Source organism: Alternaria conjuncta, assembly GCF_024043145.1.
Source record: "Alternaria conjuncta strain BMP 0040 chromosome Unknown scaffold_7, whole genome shotgun sequence".
NCBI classification, from domain to species: domain Eukaryota; kingdom Fungi; phylum Ascomycota; class Dothideomycetes; order Pleosporales; family Pleosporaceae; genus Alternaria; species Alternaria conjuncta.
The window spans coordinates 835,434-853,311 of NW_026250096.1; the positions used below are offsets into that span (position 1 = coordinate 835,434).

Below are 17,878 nucleotides of genomic sequence, written 5' to 3' on the forward strand. Positions count from 1 at the left end.
TGGGATGGCGAACCAGGTACCAAATGCTGTTGTTGCGTCAATGTTGGGCGTAAATCAAGAGGCGCCGTTAGTGAAGGCTAGTGCGGCTGCGGACCCCTGCCTTCTAGATGTCCCGGCTCGTGGTAATGCCACCTCTCCGAGACAGTTAGGCCCGTTAGACGTTCAGTAGAGTTCCAAGTGACATCCGTTCCCGATCTTCACCAACCTAGCCTTCAAATACAACGATCACGACTCAGACATCCAGCATACCCCATCACCATGGCCGACCAGCTTCTGGAGCAGGTGCGCGACGCGGTCGAGGGCCAGATTGTATGCGACAGCGACGCCGCTACCTGACTTGATGCATGTGCTAACACGACCAGGACTTTGAGGGTCAGCGGCTTGCAGAGATGCTGAGCACTGTCTTACTTGGTGCGGCTGGCGTATGTGTCCCTCACCCGCCTGATGCACTTCAACAAGCTGACAACACAGATCATCGCATTCATCGTTGGCTTCCTGCAGCAAGACATTCGAATGGCACTCTACATTGGCCTCGCCGGCTCCGCGCTCACATTCCTGGTTGTCGTACCCCCGTGGCCTTTCTACAACAAGAACCCCGAGGACTGGCTCCCGCCGCACAACGCGACATCACAGTACAACATCGACGTAGACGGGCAGAAAGTCGGATAGTCGCGCTGGTACACGGAAGGGGGTCGCATGGTCAGAACACTTCACGATCGTAATGGAATCTGATTCGACGATGATGACCGCCTACGCTGCTACTTCTCCATGCTCTCATAGCCCTTTTGTGAAGGCCCTACTAACGCCGGACGTCCGAATGAAACCAAGACTCATGTTTGTCCCTGCTGAAACCAATCTCTCCACGGCATTGCGAGCGTCTATCGGCCGTACTTTTGGAACTCCCAGTCTCGGTTGTCTAACGGGCAGACTTGTCTGGTCTTGAGCCATCGTGAAATGCAGTGGAAGTGGAAGGCGTGCTGTCATGTGTCAGTACGGGTCAGTGCAGTGTCATGATGGAGCGTACGTTGCAGATGCCCCAGGCGACTGTGCATTCTTCGCTGGTGGCAGAGGCTTGGTTGGCCTGGCACTCGATGCAGAGGTCCATGATGTGGTTACGGCAAATGGCGCAGTTGTCGACGACGATATCCCAAGCCCAGAGAGCAACGGCGTTCCACTGCGTCATGTTAGCTTCAATCTCTATGTTCTGCCCTCTGTCGAGTGATGCCTACCTTCTTGACCTCGAAACGTTTCTTGTCGCCCTCTGCGGCACTGGCCTTGCCGGTCTTGGTCTTCGCCGGGGGCGCGTCTGCCATGTCGACATCCGCCATGATTATGTGATGTGTCGGGGTGGTGGGGTGCGCGGGGAGTTGGTTGGAGTGGAAGCTGCTGGGGTTGACGCAGCGCGGTGGTAGGCGGTGTACGGGCGGTTGCAGTTGAAAGGGAACAACGTGCAGCTCGCGGGATTATATGGCGGTGGCGAAGTTTTGCTGCAGCGCTGCCAGTGTGTTTGTAGGTGAAGGCGCAGTGTGCAGGCGTCAGGCTCCAGCTACGAGCTCCCGAATGCCAAGGCCAGGCCCTGTGTACCAACCTTGGGACGAGGTGCCAGGTGAAAGGGAATGCACATTCTTTCGCTAAGCGTCCAAATACCCTCCGGACGAGCAAACGCCATAATGCCACCGCTCCTCGCGATTCAAAGACGGGCGCCCGACAGCCTCCCGCTTCCATCATACCCAACCCGACCTCTCAGCCCTACGCCGCTGCAACCGTCAGTGCGCCTTGCCGAGATCAGCCTCGTTGGATCACAGCCACCTCCGCGCCGTTCACCGTCGATGCGACCGACTCTGCTCACAACACCCTCACTCTTCGCCCTATCTCACCCAACGGCGCGTGCCTATCTATACCCCGCGAATCTGGATATGATCACTTCAACATCTAACCCTTGCACATTCCCACCTTATCAGACAAAGACACAGACCGCGTCATCGCGCATCCAACCCACTACCTCATCACGAACCAAGAGCGTCCGCCTGCGCCCTACCAGATAACCCACCCCCCATCACGATACAACAACTCCACAGACAACGCTTCACATGTCGACAGTACAGACGACGGCCTCTCCACGCGCTCCCCGGGGCAAGCCGCAGAGCCCAGCTCAGGCAGCGCACACCAACGCCGGCCGGCAGTCGCAACGCAAACCACGAGGCAACCGCGCGCACAATGGCTACAACCAGAACCAACACAATGCGGCAGGAGCGTCCCCGAGCAAGATGCCTGCTGAGCTCGCCCACGCGGAAGGCGCGTCCCACTCAGGTGAGGACGCGCACATGCTCTCTGGACCGCGCAACATGAGGAAGCCCAACCAGTCCCATCCCTCCATCGACCGCGTCTTCTCTCCTCCTGAATCTGAGCCTGTTCCGATCAATCCGTCTGCTACCCCGGCTAAGATCCAGGCCGCCTATGCCGGCCCGACCTTCCATGCTTCTCCGGCTCCTTCTGCTCTGCCTATACCCAAGTTTCTTTCTCGTTCTGTGCCGGCCAAGACACGTGCTGGTCCACCAACACCTCCGCCCGAAGATAGTTCTGATTCTGCTTCTCCAAGTCCTTCTGCTTCTCCTTCCCGCGCCCCGGTGGCCGTTCCTCCTCGTAATGAACAATCTCCATTGGACCTGCTTTTCAAGGCGGATGCAGCTGAGAGAGCTAAAGGCAACCATGGACGCCCAGCCTCCCACGGACCTTTCAACCCAATGGACACTTCCAGGCCACAGCACTTGAAGCATGATTCGTCACACTCCATGAATGGCGTCTTTCCCATAGAGCTTGACGGGGAAAGCAAGCACGCACACATGTCTCCCCCACCAGCAGCCTCGCCCGCCTCGCATCGCTCCGTTACAGATCCCACCAAGATTCCACAGCTCAAGGATATGCAGCAACAGGGCAACGGCAATGATGTTATGAACGACCTACTGAACCGTCTCTCAATGTCACAGAAAAAGCCCTCTGCAACACCGCCTCGACCGGATGCGCAGGGTCCACAAGGTTTCATGATAGGTCACACACCATCACCTTTCCATGACGGTCGACCTCCCCAAAATTCCTCTGGACCCACCACACCGCAGGCACCGCCGCCGAACCAAGACTCCGAATTTTTCTATGGCAACCGTAATCTTTCTCCCTTGTTCAAAGCCGCAAAGGGCGATTCTGCAAAGAAACGCAACTCTGGTCTTCGTACCGAGATCTCGGCTGAGTCTCCCATGGTCGGACCGGGCAACTTCCAGAGCTTTCCTTCTGTTCCTCCCACTCAGATGATGGACCCCAACGCCTTTTCCCGAGATCAGCCAGGCAACGGTAACTCAGGCTTTGCCAACGGGCCCCGTCCATCAGCACCCCATGTACAGCCCTACCAACAAAGTCCAAACAACCGTAGGAAGACGCCTGGCCGGCAGCCACACCAGCCACAACAGCCTCGCCCCGACACTTACCAGAAACGAGGCAACATAGGTGGAACTGGAAATACGGCGGCTAATGCTCCTCCAGCATCTGCTCCGAAGGCCCCTACCAGCATGATGTCGTTTGTACCTTCGTCAGTCGCTGCTAAACAACGCAAGACCTCGGCCCCCGCTGCCACTGCTGGTGCCTCACCCATGAAAACCGCCACCCCTTCCAATACGTTGTCTCTGGAGCAGGATCTCAAACGCTTGCTCAATCTCAGCCCGGCTGGCGAGTCCAGCGTTAGGTAGTCGTTGTTTCTACGAGACCTGCCATGTTTGGGCATGGTTTGGGCTCACTACATTCGCTTGTTTATATGGATTTTCTACTTGTTCCATGTTTATGGTTCATGATTGTATTGTCATTTCATTTGGAGTTTATGGCGTTATCAATGGCTGGTGGCCATCTTTTTCGTGGAAGTAGTGAGCATTGACGGGCATGTCGTCTCAGGTTCTTTGGTCCAGCGCAAGCGTTTCTTTTGTCACTGTTCATGAATGGATGCATGGACATGGGATTTGAAGAGCTGGAAATCAGGCGTTTTCTTGCACCATGTTTCATGTTCTGGTGCATAGGCACTTTAGGGAATGTCTCGACTGGCTATGAGAAGTGAGCTTCCTCTGACAATTCTCTGCTGTCCATGATCTGGATCCAGGCACGACTCAACTCGACTATCACTACATCACCACAAACCACAAGTAAAAATCAAGAAAAAAATATAAGGGCATGATGCTCGGCTTCGGTGTCTCCCTCGGGAGGCACGAAGTTTTCATGTCCAAACAAGGTTTTCGTTCGGCACGACTTCGTGATGGTGAGCTGATTCCCTATATTGTTTCTTCGCTTGACTTTGATTTCCACGTCAACTGTTCTGTCTGCAGGAGAAGTATATGACCCAGACAAGAGCATGGGGTGGCATACTAACTGTTGGGCGAGCGAGGGTTCTCCCTGCCTTCGGCTCATCACGGGAGTGAACTCTCACTTTCACCATCCCATGTCACTAGCGGCACGTGCCAGTGCTGCTTGGCACTTGTCGCGATCTACCCTGAGTGAGCACTTCCAGTGGGCGCAGGTTCATTTTCCTGTTGTCTTCTCGCGCCTGTTTACGCACCACCAATCACACCCCCGCTCGATCGCTTTGATTCTTCTTTGCAGGCTAACACGCGACCTTTGCAACACTCGCCCTACCTTACGTACTAATACAAAATCGAATTGTCACAACTGCCAACTGCCGCAACTCGTCAGGATGAAGAGTCTTCGGAGCAAAGGTAGGGTCTTATTCTCTCCCATAGGCAGCGTTGAGCCCGGGATGGATCTCACTCTCGCTCCACAACCGCAAAAGCCTTAGCGTTAACAGACAAATAGCGTCACACTTCTTCAGAGATAGCCCAAGTCGTGATGAGAAGACCGCTATCGCCGACAGTTCGGACATCGACTTTGACGCCGGGATTCAGGACGTGGATATGCGGAAAAAGCGTAAGTCACTGCTTCGCATGTAGGCGGAGACACACTGAAAACATGTGCAGCATCGCGATTCTTTGGACGCAAGAACGACAAGCTAAACAAGCCACTGCCTACTCTGCCTTTCAATCCAAACTCGTCCACGCCACTCTCCCCAGTCGCTACGCGTGTCACCCTAGGACAGCACGGCGATAGCTTCGAAAACCTACCCGACTACGAGGATTTGGAAGAGGAAGAGTATCAAACAAGCTCACCGGCACTTCCGCCAGCTTCGCGCAGCCTCTCCGCCACTCCAGAGCACAAACACGCTCGCGGTGGAGAGCCGGTTAGGTCAAAGTCACGCCCCAACTTCGCATTACTTAGAGAAAAAGGCATGTTTTCCGCTATTCATGCAAATGTCAACTCAATGTTGACTCTTGTTCTAGGCTCTCGTCTCTTCGGCGGCAGCAAGAACAACGACTCCACGCAGTCACCAACGCCTCCGCCCGTTCCACAGATACCTACTAGCGTCCCTCTCCTCAAAGCACGCCGTCCTGTCCTCACATCACTGTCAACAGCACGCGGATCGCGCGCATCTCTCGTCAAGACTCAAAACCGCAGCGTCTCCATCTCCCGTCCTCAGCTCATGGCCCAACTCTGCAGTCCGCCCATCCCAGAAGACCACGTCACGGTACCCTTCGAAAAGCGTCCTGGACCACCACCGCCCCGCCCTCCGCGCCCTGATAGTCTCGACGAAGAGACTCTAGCCTTCATGCGCGAAAGCGGCACACGTATGGTCCTCCCCTCCAGCAACCGCGGCAGCACCAGTACAGCGACAGCCTCAACACCGCGCAGCCAGGCTAGTTCCATCGAAGCGCGTCTTGGTTTTCCCTCTGGCCACGGCACTCCGCGTACTTGCTCCATTGAGTCTCCTCTCGCAGCGCGCTTCACACTCGATCCCAACCAGGCTCTTCCTGTCCGTGACAGCAGTGGCGATCTGGTGTTAAGTCGCTTTAGCGAGTATGTTCGGTACCAGCAACAGCGTAGTCATGCCATCGATGGTGTTGATGCTGAGGATCGAGAGGTTGGTCCTATTGAGCTGTGGGATCCTAGTAAAGAGGGTGATTGGACGTTGGAGAAGCGGATTAGTCAGGGTAGGGATGGGAGGCCCGGTGGTATGCTGTTTCGCGATAGGTGGGGTGGATTTCATTTTGTTGCGGATATCTAGGTTCTGCGTGGATGTCAGTGGAACGCATGTCGTTGTTTCGATATGAAAAGTTTGTAGCTTTTGCTTTGCACCGGAGGAAGGACGAGCAGGTGTAAATTCGTCTTGGATGCAAACATTGGCTAGTTGTTAGGCAAGTAATATTGATGCCCAGCACTTATATCCTCACTTGGCACCATGCATCCGCGACTCTAAATTGAGTTTCCAGCACGTGGCGCACCTTCCGTTATCGTCTCTCGCCGTGAGGCCCATCCCCACACGCCACTCACCGTCCGCGTTAGTGGCTCCGATACTTAAATCTTCATCGCGACCTACTCTCTCTCTCTCTCTCTCTCGCACTCCCCCTTCTTCCAACGTCAATTTGACCTCACTCATACACCTCGTCTTCCACTTAGCTTCACTCTCAACTCCGACACTCCAGCGTTTCGTGTACGGTCACTATGTCCTCTCGACCATTCCGCTTCCTCGACCTCCCGGCTGAGCTGCGCTGCATGGTCTACGAAGCCATCGACGTAGCGACAAGGAAAGAAAAGTACAACCCCACGAGAAAGTACGAGCTCCCCTACGTCCGCATGAATCGACATGATGACTCTTCGAACGGCAATGGTAAACTTGTCCTGTACCGACGTGTACTGCCGATGTCAATCCTGGCAACCTGTCGCTTCGTCAATCAAGAAGCTTCATCTATCATTGCTCAGAAACTCCAGAAGATGGTAAAGGAGCCAGTGCGTTTTCGCATCGACTGGACAACTGGCAATTGGATCCAGGACAACTTGCACGACTGCCTCACCACTTCACCTGAAGAAGCACTCGCTGGTGCCAGATCCTCCGACGCCATGTGGCAATTCGTTTACACTTGCAGCTCGTATCTTGTGGAAATCGCTCGTTTACGCCCGGCCGACACTGTTTCTGCTGATGTCGAAGTCACCGTTGCGATATCCGAACTGGATTATCGCAGTATGGGGTGGGATCGGGAATGCATCTCAAATTTCGTTGAGTGTCTTTGCCATGGCTTCGGTATTCGTTCTATTTCACGTTCTGGCGTCGATCTTCGTATCGATGCTATAATCAGCCCACAACCAAAGAAAGGTTTCAGGTTAGACAACTGGAGGATGGTCGCCGGAAAACCACCGGATCACTGGAATTACGTGATTCATGATCTGTCTAGAGACGATTGGGAAGAGCACGTGCAGATGTCGAAAGAACTCTGATTCGGTACGTACAAGGCTCAAGGATCGAGGGAGATGATAGAAAAGCTCGTCATGGATGCAGGTCTAAGACCTTTGCACGGAGGAGACATCGGATTCAGAATCTGACGAGAGAGAACAAAAGCAAGCATATGAAATATTTGAGAGTCAAATGGAGAAAGCAGTGGTCTTTTCAAAAGCTAGCACAAAAGTAATATGACCTATGGCTTGCAATTTCACCGATAAAACCAATACTGAAGGCGATGTCTTACTCCAACCGAAGAACACATCGTTATCTGTCACTCTGTGCAGTGCTCGATTACTTATGAAATTAATCTGGCACTGTCAACCGTGAACTCGGACCGATCATCGTAGCTTCTGACGAGGGTATTACATAACATGTCTCTCATGCTCATCGCCCATCTATAGTGAACCTCGAAGACATTCAAACTCAGTTCATCAAGCTCACGTTGCGGACCAGGATATCTTCATCCTTCTGATATGGGATACCAGCCTTCTCCCTCGCCATATCGTTGATCCATCGGCCGTCAGGCGCGACATGCTCCCCCTTAGATAACTCATCGGCCAGATACAACCAAGCCAGCGCATTGCCCACCGTGCTGACCTCGTCACTAACATGCTTGCTCGCATACTCCGACATAGTCGAGTGAAGTTCCGAATCAGTGAAGAGATCGTACAAGTGCTTCGCAACAGCGTCGTGATCACCAGGCTTGACCAAGAAGCCGGATTTTCCATCCTGGACCTGCAGAGGGATACCGCCAGCGAGAGTAGCAATTATGGGCGTGCCCTTGTGGAGCGCTTCGCTGACCTTGACCTCGAAGCCTTCGCGGGTGGAGAGCTGGAGGGCGACATGAGCACAGGACATGAGCGCGTTGAGCATCTGGTCGGATGGTCCGATACGCATGATGATGACGTCGTCCTTGAACTCGTTGAACTCCCCGTTGAGAGCGGTCTCGGTTTCCTTGAAGATCCGTGTAGCATCTGGATCGTCGACGGCACCATGGCCGGCTATGACGAGCTGGGGGATGTCTACAAGGGGCGTATCTTTCATGTACACCTTGCGCAAGAGTGCGTATGATGCGAGTACATCTGGGATACCCTTCGCTGGGTCGAAGCGAGCGATTTGGACGATGTATTTGCGATCCGGATGAGCGAGCTGACGCATACCAGCTGAAAAGCACTGGACCTTGAGCTCGTGGATGTAATACTGCTCGTCCCAGGGGTGCATGTGCTTGTTCAGGCCATCTAGCCAGTCCGTAGTGGCCGGCAGGTAGCCCACTTTCTCTGGGGTTACAACCTCGGGCACGAATGCTCGCACGGGGTGGCTGACGAAGACATCACAATCTTTGACATGGTTCCAGATCCAGTTCCACACCTCGGAGGTAGCGGTACCTGCTTCGTCAGCTAGGTCAGCTCGGACCTGGATGTGGCTGCGAAAAATGACTGGGCGACTAGAGGATAGAGTTAGTATGAAGAGATATCCTGGATGAGCTCGTAAGCAATTCGGGAGTACGTACCTGGAGTCTCGCTCCTTCGCAATCTTGACAAGGCTCGGCATCTGAGGATCATCGACAATAATCACATCGGCACCACCCTTCTCGCGGGATGAGAGCGGGCCGCCGTGCTCGACCCAACGACACTTGTCAGCCTCTTCGATGACCCAGTCATCAAGATCGGCCATTTTTTCCTCGGTCAAACGCTCACCCGCTGTGGCGACACCCTGAAGAATATTATGGTTGTCTTTGGTGATCCTGAAGATATCGGTCTTTCCGTATGGAACGTACCATTTGCAGTCGACACCGAGAAGAGCCAGATATCTCATCAGAGCGTGCCTCATGAGAGCGACCCCTCCGCCTTGTGCTGTGCTGTTGAAGAAGGCAATCTTGGTCCTTCTCTTCTTGAGTGAGTTGGCGTAATGCATCGTTGCAGCTCCTGTAGTGTCCATCCTGACAGTAGAATCGTAGCTTTCGCGCTCGGCGATGTGCACGTGGTTGTCGAGATCAACCAAAACCTGACGACGATGACCCATCTGAACGGGTAACTCACCCTTGACGTTGAATTGCTTCACTGTCTTTCTCGCCATGTGTTCGGCTTCTTGATCTAGGGGTATCGATGGCTCTTCCTTGTCTTTAGCGTCGGCCGGAAAGATGAATGGTATGATGTCTAGTTCAGTCCATAGGCGTACGGCCAGGTGTGGACTCAAAGTAGCCAGTTGCGTGGTCAGAGTAGCACCCATGGGCTTGGAAAGATTCTCCTCGCGGTAGTCGTTGAGAAATCCGATGAAGGCTTTTGATAGAGCTTCGGAAACATCACCTACAGACATGGGTGTGGAGACTCCTGATCCAACTCGCGATGATTCGTTCGATGAGTTGCCCTCGCCTGCATCTCCGGATAGCCCCAGAGATTTGCTCTCACAGTTAATGGTATAGGTTCCATCATGCAAAGCAATGCAGTAGCGAAAGTCGCCATCGTCAGACTGAGCGACAGCAAGGCCTGCGTAAAGGGGCTGCCATGTCCACATGTTAATCAAAAGGTTTGCAATTGAAGAATGGTAGTACTGACCTCGACAGCAGCCTCAAGAGTACCCTTCTGTTCCTTGAGTTTGTAGAGTGAATCCGAGGACTTGAACGCCCTGATGCTGATCTGACGTCGCTCGGCAGTCGCTAGACGTCGGTAAGTGGGCCGCTGCTCGGCAATCTCATCACCCTGTAGCGACATGATGAACACTAATGTCGGGGGGCGTCTGAACAGAACGGTAGATGATAGTTGAGGTAGTGATTAGTTAATTGATAGCAAATGGCAATCAATAGTAATGTATGAGGAGGGGGAATGTCGATTTGTATTGGAAAGAAGCAGGCAGGCAGCTTATATGGCGAGCATGGGGGCTTCACAATGCAGTAGGCGGTGATTGCCACAGCCATTGAAGCATTCATGGCGATTGCGTGCATGCTAAGCGCATCATGAACATTACACCGGGTATAAGTGGCGATTGATGGCGGCCAGTGAGTGACAGGCGCGCATTGAAGGAACGCATGGCGTTGGCTGTTGGAAGCGGTGACTAGGAAGGCGGAAGATCACAAGGCGTGTTAGGCGTGGCAGCCAGCAGGCAAAGGGAAATACACGGGAGAATGGCGTGATACGACGATAGTCCTGGTTGCGGGACGAGATCTGGTGAGGTGAGCATTCCGCACGAGATGGCTTACGCGACAGCGCTAGGGACTTCCCACGCGTCGTAACTACGAATGGAAGGGCTAGCAGCTACGGTTTCGTCGGGTAGCCATGACACAATGGCCACAACGACGAGGAGGACCGTGATGCTGGATCTGCCGTGTTGTTCTCGATGCAGTGGATGAGTGCGTCGTTTGACATGAACGAGTTTTCTGTGGCTGTCTGGGGCGAATCAGACATGGTACCACCGGCAGCGCGGGGGTGGTCGAGTGGCCCCGTGCCATGGGTATAATTCAGCCGCCAAACGCGTCGTGTAGTCGTGTAACCATCGTGATTATCTGTGAAACCAGCGCTGCTCGTAAACCAGAAATGGGGGACGGCGTTGTTCAGTGTGAACAAGTGGTGCTGCGGGCAGAAGGAGGAATGCAACATTGAAGACGAAAACTAGTCTCGGGCTCTAACAAGTTGCATGACTCTGGAAGCCACAAAAACACCGAACGATGTATGCAGAGTCGATCTTCCGAGAACACTTGGAACGAAATAGATGCATAACTGGCTAGAACACATCGTGATGCTCCTGCCACGATCACTAGCCCGTATGCGCATGCAACACTTTTTCCGTGTAGTTCAATTACTCAAGCGCAGCCGCTAGGTGGACTAGGCCTGATAGTCCCGCTATCGCTGAACAAAGAAGAAAGCATCGTGGGGGTGGCAAGACATTGTGTGGACAAGGCCGCCTGAGTGTACGAATGTGAGCGCTGATGTAAGGTGGGAAAGAAAAGCGATCGCAGCCGAAAGAGGACAAACACGTGCGATATGCAGCTTGGCTCAATGCAGTGTAGCGCGGCGGGAACGGCAGCACTAGCGCGAGCAAGCACAAGGGTCCGGCTGGATGGGGTGGAGCGGAGCGAGCGACGCGGATGGGAGAAGGGATGCTGTCGAGAGGCTTGGGCGGAGACATGCAAGTTTGGGGGTGGAAAAGAGAGTATCATAGATGCAAATGCCGACGTTGACGCCTTGGGAACAGAGAGTCGTAGCGGAACTGGTGCCATGTCGGCGCAAGCGCTCCAGATGGCCATGTTTCCCGCCTGCCGGATTTGAAACGCCTCTTCCTCCGTGCAAGCCAAGCAAAAGCACCAACCACGGCGACCCACCCATCTTGCGCTCAAACCTCAGCGATCTCACAGCCACGACACCATCTCACCCGTTTGCATCCCTATCTGCCCCCATCCACCGTTTATCCATCCGACACCCGTCGCGCCCACCAGAGGGCCGGCCCCGTAGACGTATACCAGCCCAGATAGCTCGTGCCAGCTGTGCGCCCACAGCCTTGCGACCGCCAGGCTCCCACCCGACATCGTCGCATACCGCGCCCTGTTGCTCGCGTCTCAATAGCGCACAACGCGAAGCAGACGGCCAGCCCATCTTCGCACCCTCTCCCGGACGCGCGACCCCGCCGCCAGCATGAACCACTACCCTCCCCGGGCGGTCATGCCTCCCCAGACGGGCCCAGCCCAGCGCCTCAACGAGCTGCTCGACAACATCAAGACCGAGTTCGAAGCCGAGTCCCAGCGCAGTGTCGATGCCGAAGGCCAAAGTGAGTCTTGCACATGCTATCCAGCCGCGAAGGGAAGCAGTTGCCGTGCGGTATCCAAGGACCGGGCGAGCAAACTTTCTGCGCATGGCCTCGACTGTCTTTTGTCGCATCGAGCTCACAGCTGCTAACTAGTCTTCGCAGTCACGCGTCACATCCAAGAGATTGAGTTGATCCGCGGCAAGGTCTACTCGCTCGAGCAGTCACACAACCAGATGAAAGCAAAGTAAGCACCTCGCGCACGTCGCCCACACACCACGGCCCCCAGCTTCCCTCAGGCTGCGCTTTGGATGCTGACCCCCGTGCTAGATACGAGGAGCGCATCGCCCAGCTGGAGCGCGAACTCGAGGCTCGCGGCGGTCCCAGCCAGAACTCGCAGCACCACGGCCCCTCGCAGCCTCAGCCGCCTCAGATCGGCCACGGGCCTAGTAACCTGTTCGGCGGCATAATGGCAGGCAGTGCTGCCCAAGGTGGTCCGGGTCTGGCGCCTCCTCCACAGGAGCCGCCCCAGGGCCATGGCATGCCGCCACAGCTGGGAGGACCCCAAGGCCCCCCAGGACTGAACCCTGCTCCTGGTCCGCCACAGCACTTTGGTGGCTACCAGCAGGGTCCATCTGTCAATGGTAAGCGTCAAAGACTCCATGCTTCTGCCATCGTCTCGGCTAACACATCGCAGGTTATGGTCAGCCTCCACAGCCCACTGCCTCACCTGGTGCTAAGCGTCCAGGTCCTGCCCGCGGTCCCCCCAACGGCCCACCCAATCCCGCCACTCCTCAGCAGAACAACCCTGCACCCTACCCCGGATCGCCTCAAGTCCCGCGACCGACTCCTCCTCCCCACCATCAGCAGCCGAGTGCGTTGATGGCGCCCAACCACATTCCTCTCAGCCAGAGCAACGTCTTGGCTGATCTAGACATTGAGCAGTTGCCAGAGAACCTGAAGAAGGAGGGCAGCGATTGGTTCGCTGTCTTCAACCCTCGTTCAAGACGTGTGCTTGATGTTGACTTGATCCACAACCTACCCCATCAAAGTGTCGTCTGCTGCGTACGCTTCAGCTTGGACGGAAGGTGGGTTGCGACAGGTTGCAACCGTTCAGCCCAGATTTTCGATGTCGAGACTGGAAACCCTGTCGCGCATCTTCAGGATGGAAGCCTGCCCGAGGACGGCGATTTGTACATCCGAAGCGTCTGCTTCAGTCCCAGCGGCCAGTACCTTGCAACCGGTGCTGAGGACAAGGTCATTAGGGTAAGTTTGATTCTGATTCGCTTCATCAACCATGACTAACATTGAGCCAGGTCTGGGACATTGCTACCCGCACCATCAAGCACCAGTTCACTGGACACGAGCAGGACATTTACTCCCTGGACTTTGCCAGGAACGGCAAGATCATTGCATCTGGTAGTGGCGATCGCAGTGTCCGTCTCTGGGACCTCGAGTCCAACATGCAAGTCTCCAACTTCTCCATTGAGGACGGTGTCACCACCGTGGCCATCTCCCCCGACAACCTCTACGTCGCCGCTGGATCTCTCGACAAGAGCGTCCGCGTGTGGGATATTCAGACCGGCCAGCTTGTCGTCCGTCTCGAAGGCGAGCACGGTCACAAGGATAGTGTCTACAGTGTGGCTTTTGCTCCTTCGGGCAACAGGCTCGTCAGTGGCAGTCTCGACAAGACGATCAAGATGTGGGAGCTATCCACCAACAACCGCTTCGTCCCAGGCGGCCACCAACCAACCGGCAAGTGCATCCGCACTTTCGAAGGCCACAAGGACTTTGTGCTCAGCGTTGCCCTTACCCCACACGGTGACTGGGTACTGAGTGGTTCCAAGGACCGCGGTGTCCAGTTCTGGGACCCTCACACTGGTGTCGCGCAGCTCATGTTGCAGGGACACAAGAACTCCGGTAAGCTTGATATATCTTTGCGTCTATCGTGTTACTAACGTTGTTTTTTCCAGTTATTTCCGTAGCTCCCAGCCCCACAGGAGGCGTCTTCGCTACCGGTAGTGGCGATATGCGTGCGCGTATCTGGAGGTAAGTCACTTGTCCACTCACATTTCCCTATCCAAAAGCTCAAAATGCTGACTTGTATTAGGTTTGACAGGTATCCTGGACCTTAGGAAGGTCGTGGTCTCTTGATCAAGGATGAACACATAACGCCATTCACTTGATCTCATTATTGATCCATAGAGAAGGCAAGTGGGTGGTGGGTAAAATCGGCAAAGGGCTCTGGAGACAATTGTGTTGTTTTATTATTCTCGTGTTCGGTTTGGAGAAATCAGGACGTTATGAGGTATTTTTGATTCCCAATCTTCCTTTACTATAGTGAATATCGTTGGTATTCGATTTCGAACTCGCTCTCTCCATGCACCGTGATGTGTGTTATAATTTCAGTCTACATGAAATACGGTTCAACTCTGAGAACCAAAGTAGCGGTGACAGCGCTCCATCATGACTCAACAAGTCATGCTACGCTATGCGCCAGGCGATCAAAGTCGCTAGCTCCTAATCCCAAAGATGACTCAAACGCCACGAATGCTTGTTTCCCATCCGTCTACTCATACAATCAAACATTACCAGGCCCTGGACCTTTGCCTTGGTCTAGGAGCAGATGTGGTTTGAGGAAGCCGTCATCGATCTGCTTGAAGGCGTTTGCAGGATCGTGGCTGATCTCGTTGAAGAGCTGCTTCACTGCACCTGTGGCAGTCGCAACCCTACTTGAGCCCTCGGCCGCAGAGCCGACCGGTCTTATGCCTGATGTCGGGTACGGGGATGGGTCGCCCATTAATGGCGACGGGCCGCGATTCGGCGAGCGGCGTGCGCTGGGAGGAAGGTCAAGGTCGATGTCATCTTCATCAGCAGAGCCGCTATCAGCTGGGCTGAGGAGACTTTGGTCTGCGCCGTCTCTAGCACGTGGATGGCTCGAGTTGCGTCGCATAGCGCCGTTTGGTCGTGTGGGTGGACTACTTCGACTAACTGATCCGCTAGAGTAGGTAGCGTCGGGTCCGTTGACATTGTTGAGTGAGAAGCCATTTTGGCCGGGACGTGGAGTGTTGCCATAAGCTTGACCCTGTTTGCGTGTGTAGGTGCCGCCATTAACGACCTCAATGTCGAACTCATCATCGCTGTCAATCTCTTCGACTACGCCAGTGCGAATACCCAAAATTTCTAGCATGCGTGCAGTGGTACCGCCGAAGATGATGACAGTCAGAACGACTACAACAAGAACTGTGGCTCGCAGTGTGTCTCCGTTGTTACCTGTGAGACCTGCGGCAAGCGCAACACCTACAGCACCACGCAGACCTGCCCAGTAGATCATGACCTGGTGGGGATAAGGAATCTCTTCCGCAACTTCGTCGCCGCGGCGGCGCTGGCGATATCTGGTGACAGAGTTGATGAGCCTTGAAAGAGGAAACACTGCGCACCAGCGAGCGGCGCAAATGCCGAATACGGTAATCAAGATGAAGAGGGGCTTGTAATCGAGCTTGTCATCAGTGAAGAGGGACAAGCCTAGGTAGATGAAGATGAAGTTCTCTGAAATCTGGGAGGTGACCTGGAAGACAAACTTGGTGGTTAACTGGGTCCGTCTTGACATGTTGTGGTAAGCGTAATGCTTCATGCAGATACCGCAAAACAGCAAAGAGACGATACCTGCAGACTGATTAGCAGACGGCCGGAGAGGGAAGCTGGTGAAGACTTACCAGACATGTGGATGGCATTGGACAGAAAGTATGTCAAGTATGCGGTGAGTATGATGAGACAACTCTCAGTCTTGGGGAAGCGCCTAACATAGGTGAACTTGAGCATCAGAGACACGCCAATGCCGACCATGACACCTATAAACAGACTTCCGAAGAAGACGCCGAGGAAAATGCCTACGGCCTCAAAGAGGCTCATGAAGCCCAGAGACTCTGCACCGTCCTTGTACTTCTGTGCAGTCTCGAAGACGACGATGGCGATGGCATCGTTGAGAATGGACTCGCCAAAGATGATGGTGTATAGCTTGGGCTCTACTTTGTACGTATCGAAGATGGCAAGAATGGTAACGGGATCGGTGGCCGAGAGGGTAGCGCCAACAGACATGGCCTCGACGAAGTTGATCTTGAAGCCATCGAGAGGTATCCTGGTCCACAGGAACAGGATGATGCCAAGGACTAGGGCGGATATGAAAGAGCCGGCAAAGGCAAAGGTGAGAATGGTTCCAATGTGTCGGAAGAAATTGCCTTGGTGGAGTTCGTAGCCAGCCGAGAGGATGATGGGAGGCAGGAGCAAGTTGAAGAACATCTGGTAGTCGAAACTGACGACATCTCGCACGGAAGCGACTGCTGTCAGGCGCAGCAGCAGGCCAACGACCATGCCTGAAGGGCGTTAGCGAGCATCATAGCGCGATTGGATTACGAGATGGACTAGGCGACATCGCAGGTGGATATTGCAGGTTACCCCACAATTAGTCGGGTGATGGGCTTCGGGCTGCAAGTGATCGGAATCTGTGGCCTTGCCCATGCACACTACGCCGAGCTTGTCTCAACGGACGCCAAGCGTGCGGAAGGGCCCAAGCAGCCGCGGAGGGTGGTGTGGGAACGACGTACCAGCAAAAATGGAGAGGACTGTCTCATGGACGGCCTGGATCTTCCGCGTGTGCAGTATGTAGCTCGTGAAGAGGGCTATTATGAGGAGCATAATCAGGATGGACAGGGCCCACGATGTGAATATCTCCTTCTGGCCCGCCTCTGGCTCGTCTGTTGGCGCGCATTAGAGATGGGATCGCCGTGTGTGTGTGGAGCGGGGAACTGACCGTCCGGGTCTGCGTCGGATGCATCGCGCTCTGCCGTCAACAGTCAGTATGTATGCCGGGCGTGTCAGATTAGAGGAGTCGAGGACGCATACTGAGTAGCTGGCCGACTGCCCACCAGCCCATTATGGACGCCATGGTGGACTCAAGGCCGGGCGGTCATCAACAGCGCAGGCGTGTACGGTATCGCAGGAGGATTGCGCGGGGGTTGTGGGCGTGTATGTCGAAGTTACAGGTGGCTGCTGGGCGTTGGATGCTGCTACTGGGGCTGCCTGGATGGGACGGGGCCTAGGGCAACGTTGCGCAAGGAGTTCAGGCCGGAGCGGCGTCGGGCGTGTCCGGGCAGGGCGAGGCGCGCTGGATGAAGGTCTGACAGCGTGGAATAGCGATGCGAGGCTGGCGATATGGCGATATGGCTCTCTGGTGAGGCTCTTGCAGACGCCGCTGCCTTCGCACAGCGTCCAGGTGTCTCCATGTCTCGGCTGCCGTTCCAGCGAGCACCAGCCTTGTTTAGGCGTAGCGCCATCGACGAGGGTCTCAGAACCGCTCATGGGGCGACGTCATGGCACGCACACTGGCTAGTACGCCTGCATGACATCTACCCAGAATCACCTGCAAGACCTGCTAGACCCTTCACCAAGCCTACCGCACACGGCTGGCACCCACATGACCTACACCGCCTCGAACCTGATCGTGACTCCCCGCCCGTTATAGACCTGCCTGCTGCCCGCCCCTCCGCCGTCTCTTTGAGCAGCGCCGATTGTGAACTTTGGTCGAGATTCGAGATCGATCGCCGCCGCAGCCCCAGCGGTCCCACTAGCGCCTCTTTCACGCTCGATACGCTTTGGAGCATGGCCTGAGTCCCACCGCGCCACTCGCCTTTTGTTGATAGTCTGCCTCTCACCACATCTCTCCACCGCGCATCCTCGCGTCCTCGTACCTGCCCACCCTGCCTGCTGCCAATCACAATCTCGCCG

At 55.0% G+C, this 17,878-nt stretch overlaps 8 protein-coding genes across 8 annotated transcripts; 5 read left to right on the forward strand and 3 right to left on the reverse strand.

The window, feature by feature from the left end:
* Positions 1-258: 258 nt before the first annotated feature.
* On the forward strand, positions 259-669 carry J4E85_005390 (uncharacterized protein; the record flags this gene model as incomplete). Its single annotated transcript, XM_051469636.1, has 3 exons — positions 259-309; positions 363-422; positions 472-669. 3 exons carry the CDS (start codon positions 259-261, stop codon positions 667-669), a joined length of 309 nt encoding a protein of 102 aa, XP_051326467.1.
* A 209-nt stretch (positions 670-878) lies between these two features.
* On the reverse strand, positions 879-1,328 carry ROC1A (RING-box protein 1A; the record flags this gene model as incomplete). The annotated part of the gene is made up of 3 exons (XM_051469637.1): positions 879-977; positions 1,025-1,174; positions 1,230-1,328. 3 exons carry the CDS (start codon positions 1,326-1,328, stop codon positions 879-881), a joined length of 348 nt encoding a protein of 115 aa, XP_051326468.1.
* Positions 1,329-2,090: 762 nt separating this feature from the next.
* Positions 2,091-3,737, forward strand: J4E85_005392 (uncharacterized protein; the record flags this gene model as incomplete). Its single annotated transcript, XM_051469638.1, has 1 exon — positions 2,091-3,737. The coding sequence occupies one exon, from the start codon at positions 2,091-2,093 to the stop codon at positions 3,735-3,737; it is 1,647 nt and encodes a 548-aa protein (XP_051326469.1).
* Positions 3,738-4,726: 989 nt separating this feature from the next.
* Positions 4,727-6,148, forward strand: J4E85_005393 (uncharacterized protein; the record flags this gene model as incomplete). The annotated part of the gene is made up of 3 exons (XM_051469639.1): positions 4,727-4,748; positions 4,846-4,956; positions 5,007-6,148. The coding sequence occupies 3 exons, from the start codon at positions 4,727-4,729 to the stop codon at positions 6,146-6,148; spliced, it is 1,275 nt and encodes a 424-aa protein (XP_051326470.1).
* Positions 6,149-6,585: 437 nt separating this feature from the next.
* J4E85_005394 (uncharacterized protein) lies at positions 6,586-7,356 on the forward strand (the record flags this gene model as incomplete). Its single annotated transcript, XM_051469640.1, has 1 exon — positions 6,586-7,356. The coding sequence occupies one exon, from the start codon at positions 6,586-6,588 to the stop codon at positions 7,354-7,356; it is 771 nt and encodes a 256-aa protein (XP_051326471.1).
* Positions 7,357-7,783: 427 nt separating this feature from the next.
* J4E85_005395 (uncharacterized protein) lies at positions 7,784-10,071 on the reverse strand (the record flags this gene model as incomplete). The annotated part of the gene is made up of 3 exons (XM_051469641.1): positions 7,784-8,804; positions 8,871-9,859; positions 9,916-10,071. The coding sequence occupies 3 exons, from the start codon at positions 10,069-10,071 to the stop codon at positions 7,784-7,786; spliced, it is 2,166 nt and encodes a 721-aa protein (XP_051326472.1).
* Positions 10,072-11,985: 1,914 nt separating this feature from the next.
* J4E85_005396 (uncharacterized protein) lies at positions 11,986-14,229 on the forward strand (the record flags this gene model as incomplete). Its single annotated transcript, XM_051469642.1, has 7 exons — positions 11,986-12,118; positions 12,260-12,341; positions 12,425-12,738; positions 12,792-13,360; positions 13,411-14,014; positions 14,068-14,143; positions 14,205-14,229. The coding sequence occupies 7 exons, from the start codon at positions 11,986-11,988 to the stop codon at positions 14,227-14,229; spliced, it is 1,803 nt and encodes a 600-aa protein (XP_051326473.1).
* Positions 14,230-14,675: 446 nt separating this feature from the next.
* Positions 14,676-17,039, reverse strand: J4E85_005397 (uncharacterized protein; the record flags this gene model as incomplete). The annotated part of the gene is made up of 5 exons (XM_051469643.1): positions 14,676-15,760; positions 15,811-16,467; positions 16,699-16,848; positions 16,905-16,934; positions 16,997-17,039. 5 exons carry the CDS (start codon positions 17,037-17,039, stop codon positions 14,676-14,678), a joined length of 1,965 nt encoding a protein of 654 aa, XP_051326474.1.
* Positions 17,040-17,878: the final 839 nt, after the last annotated feature.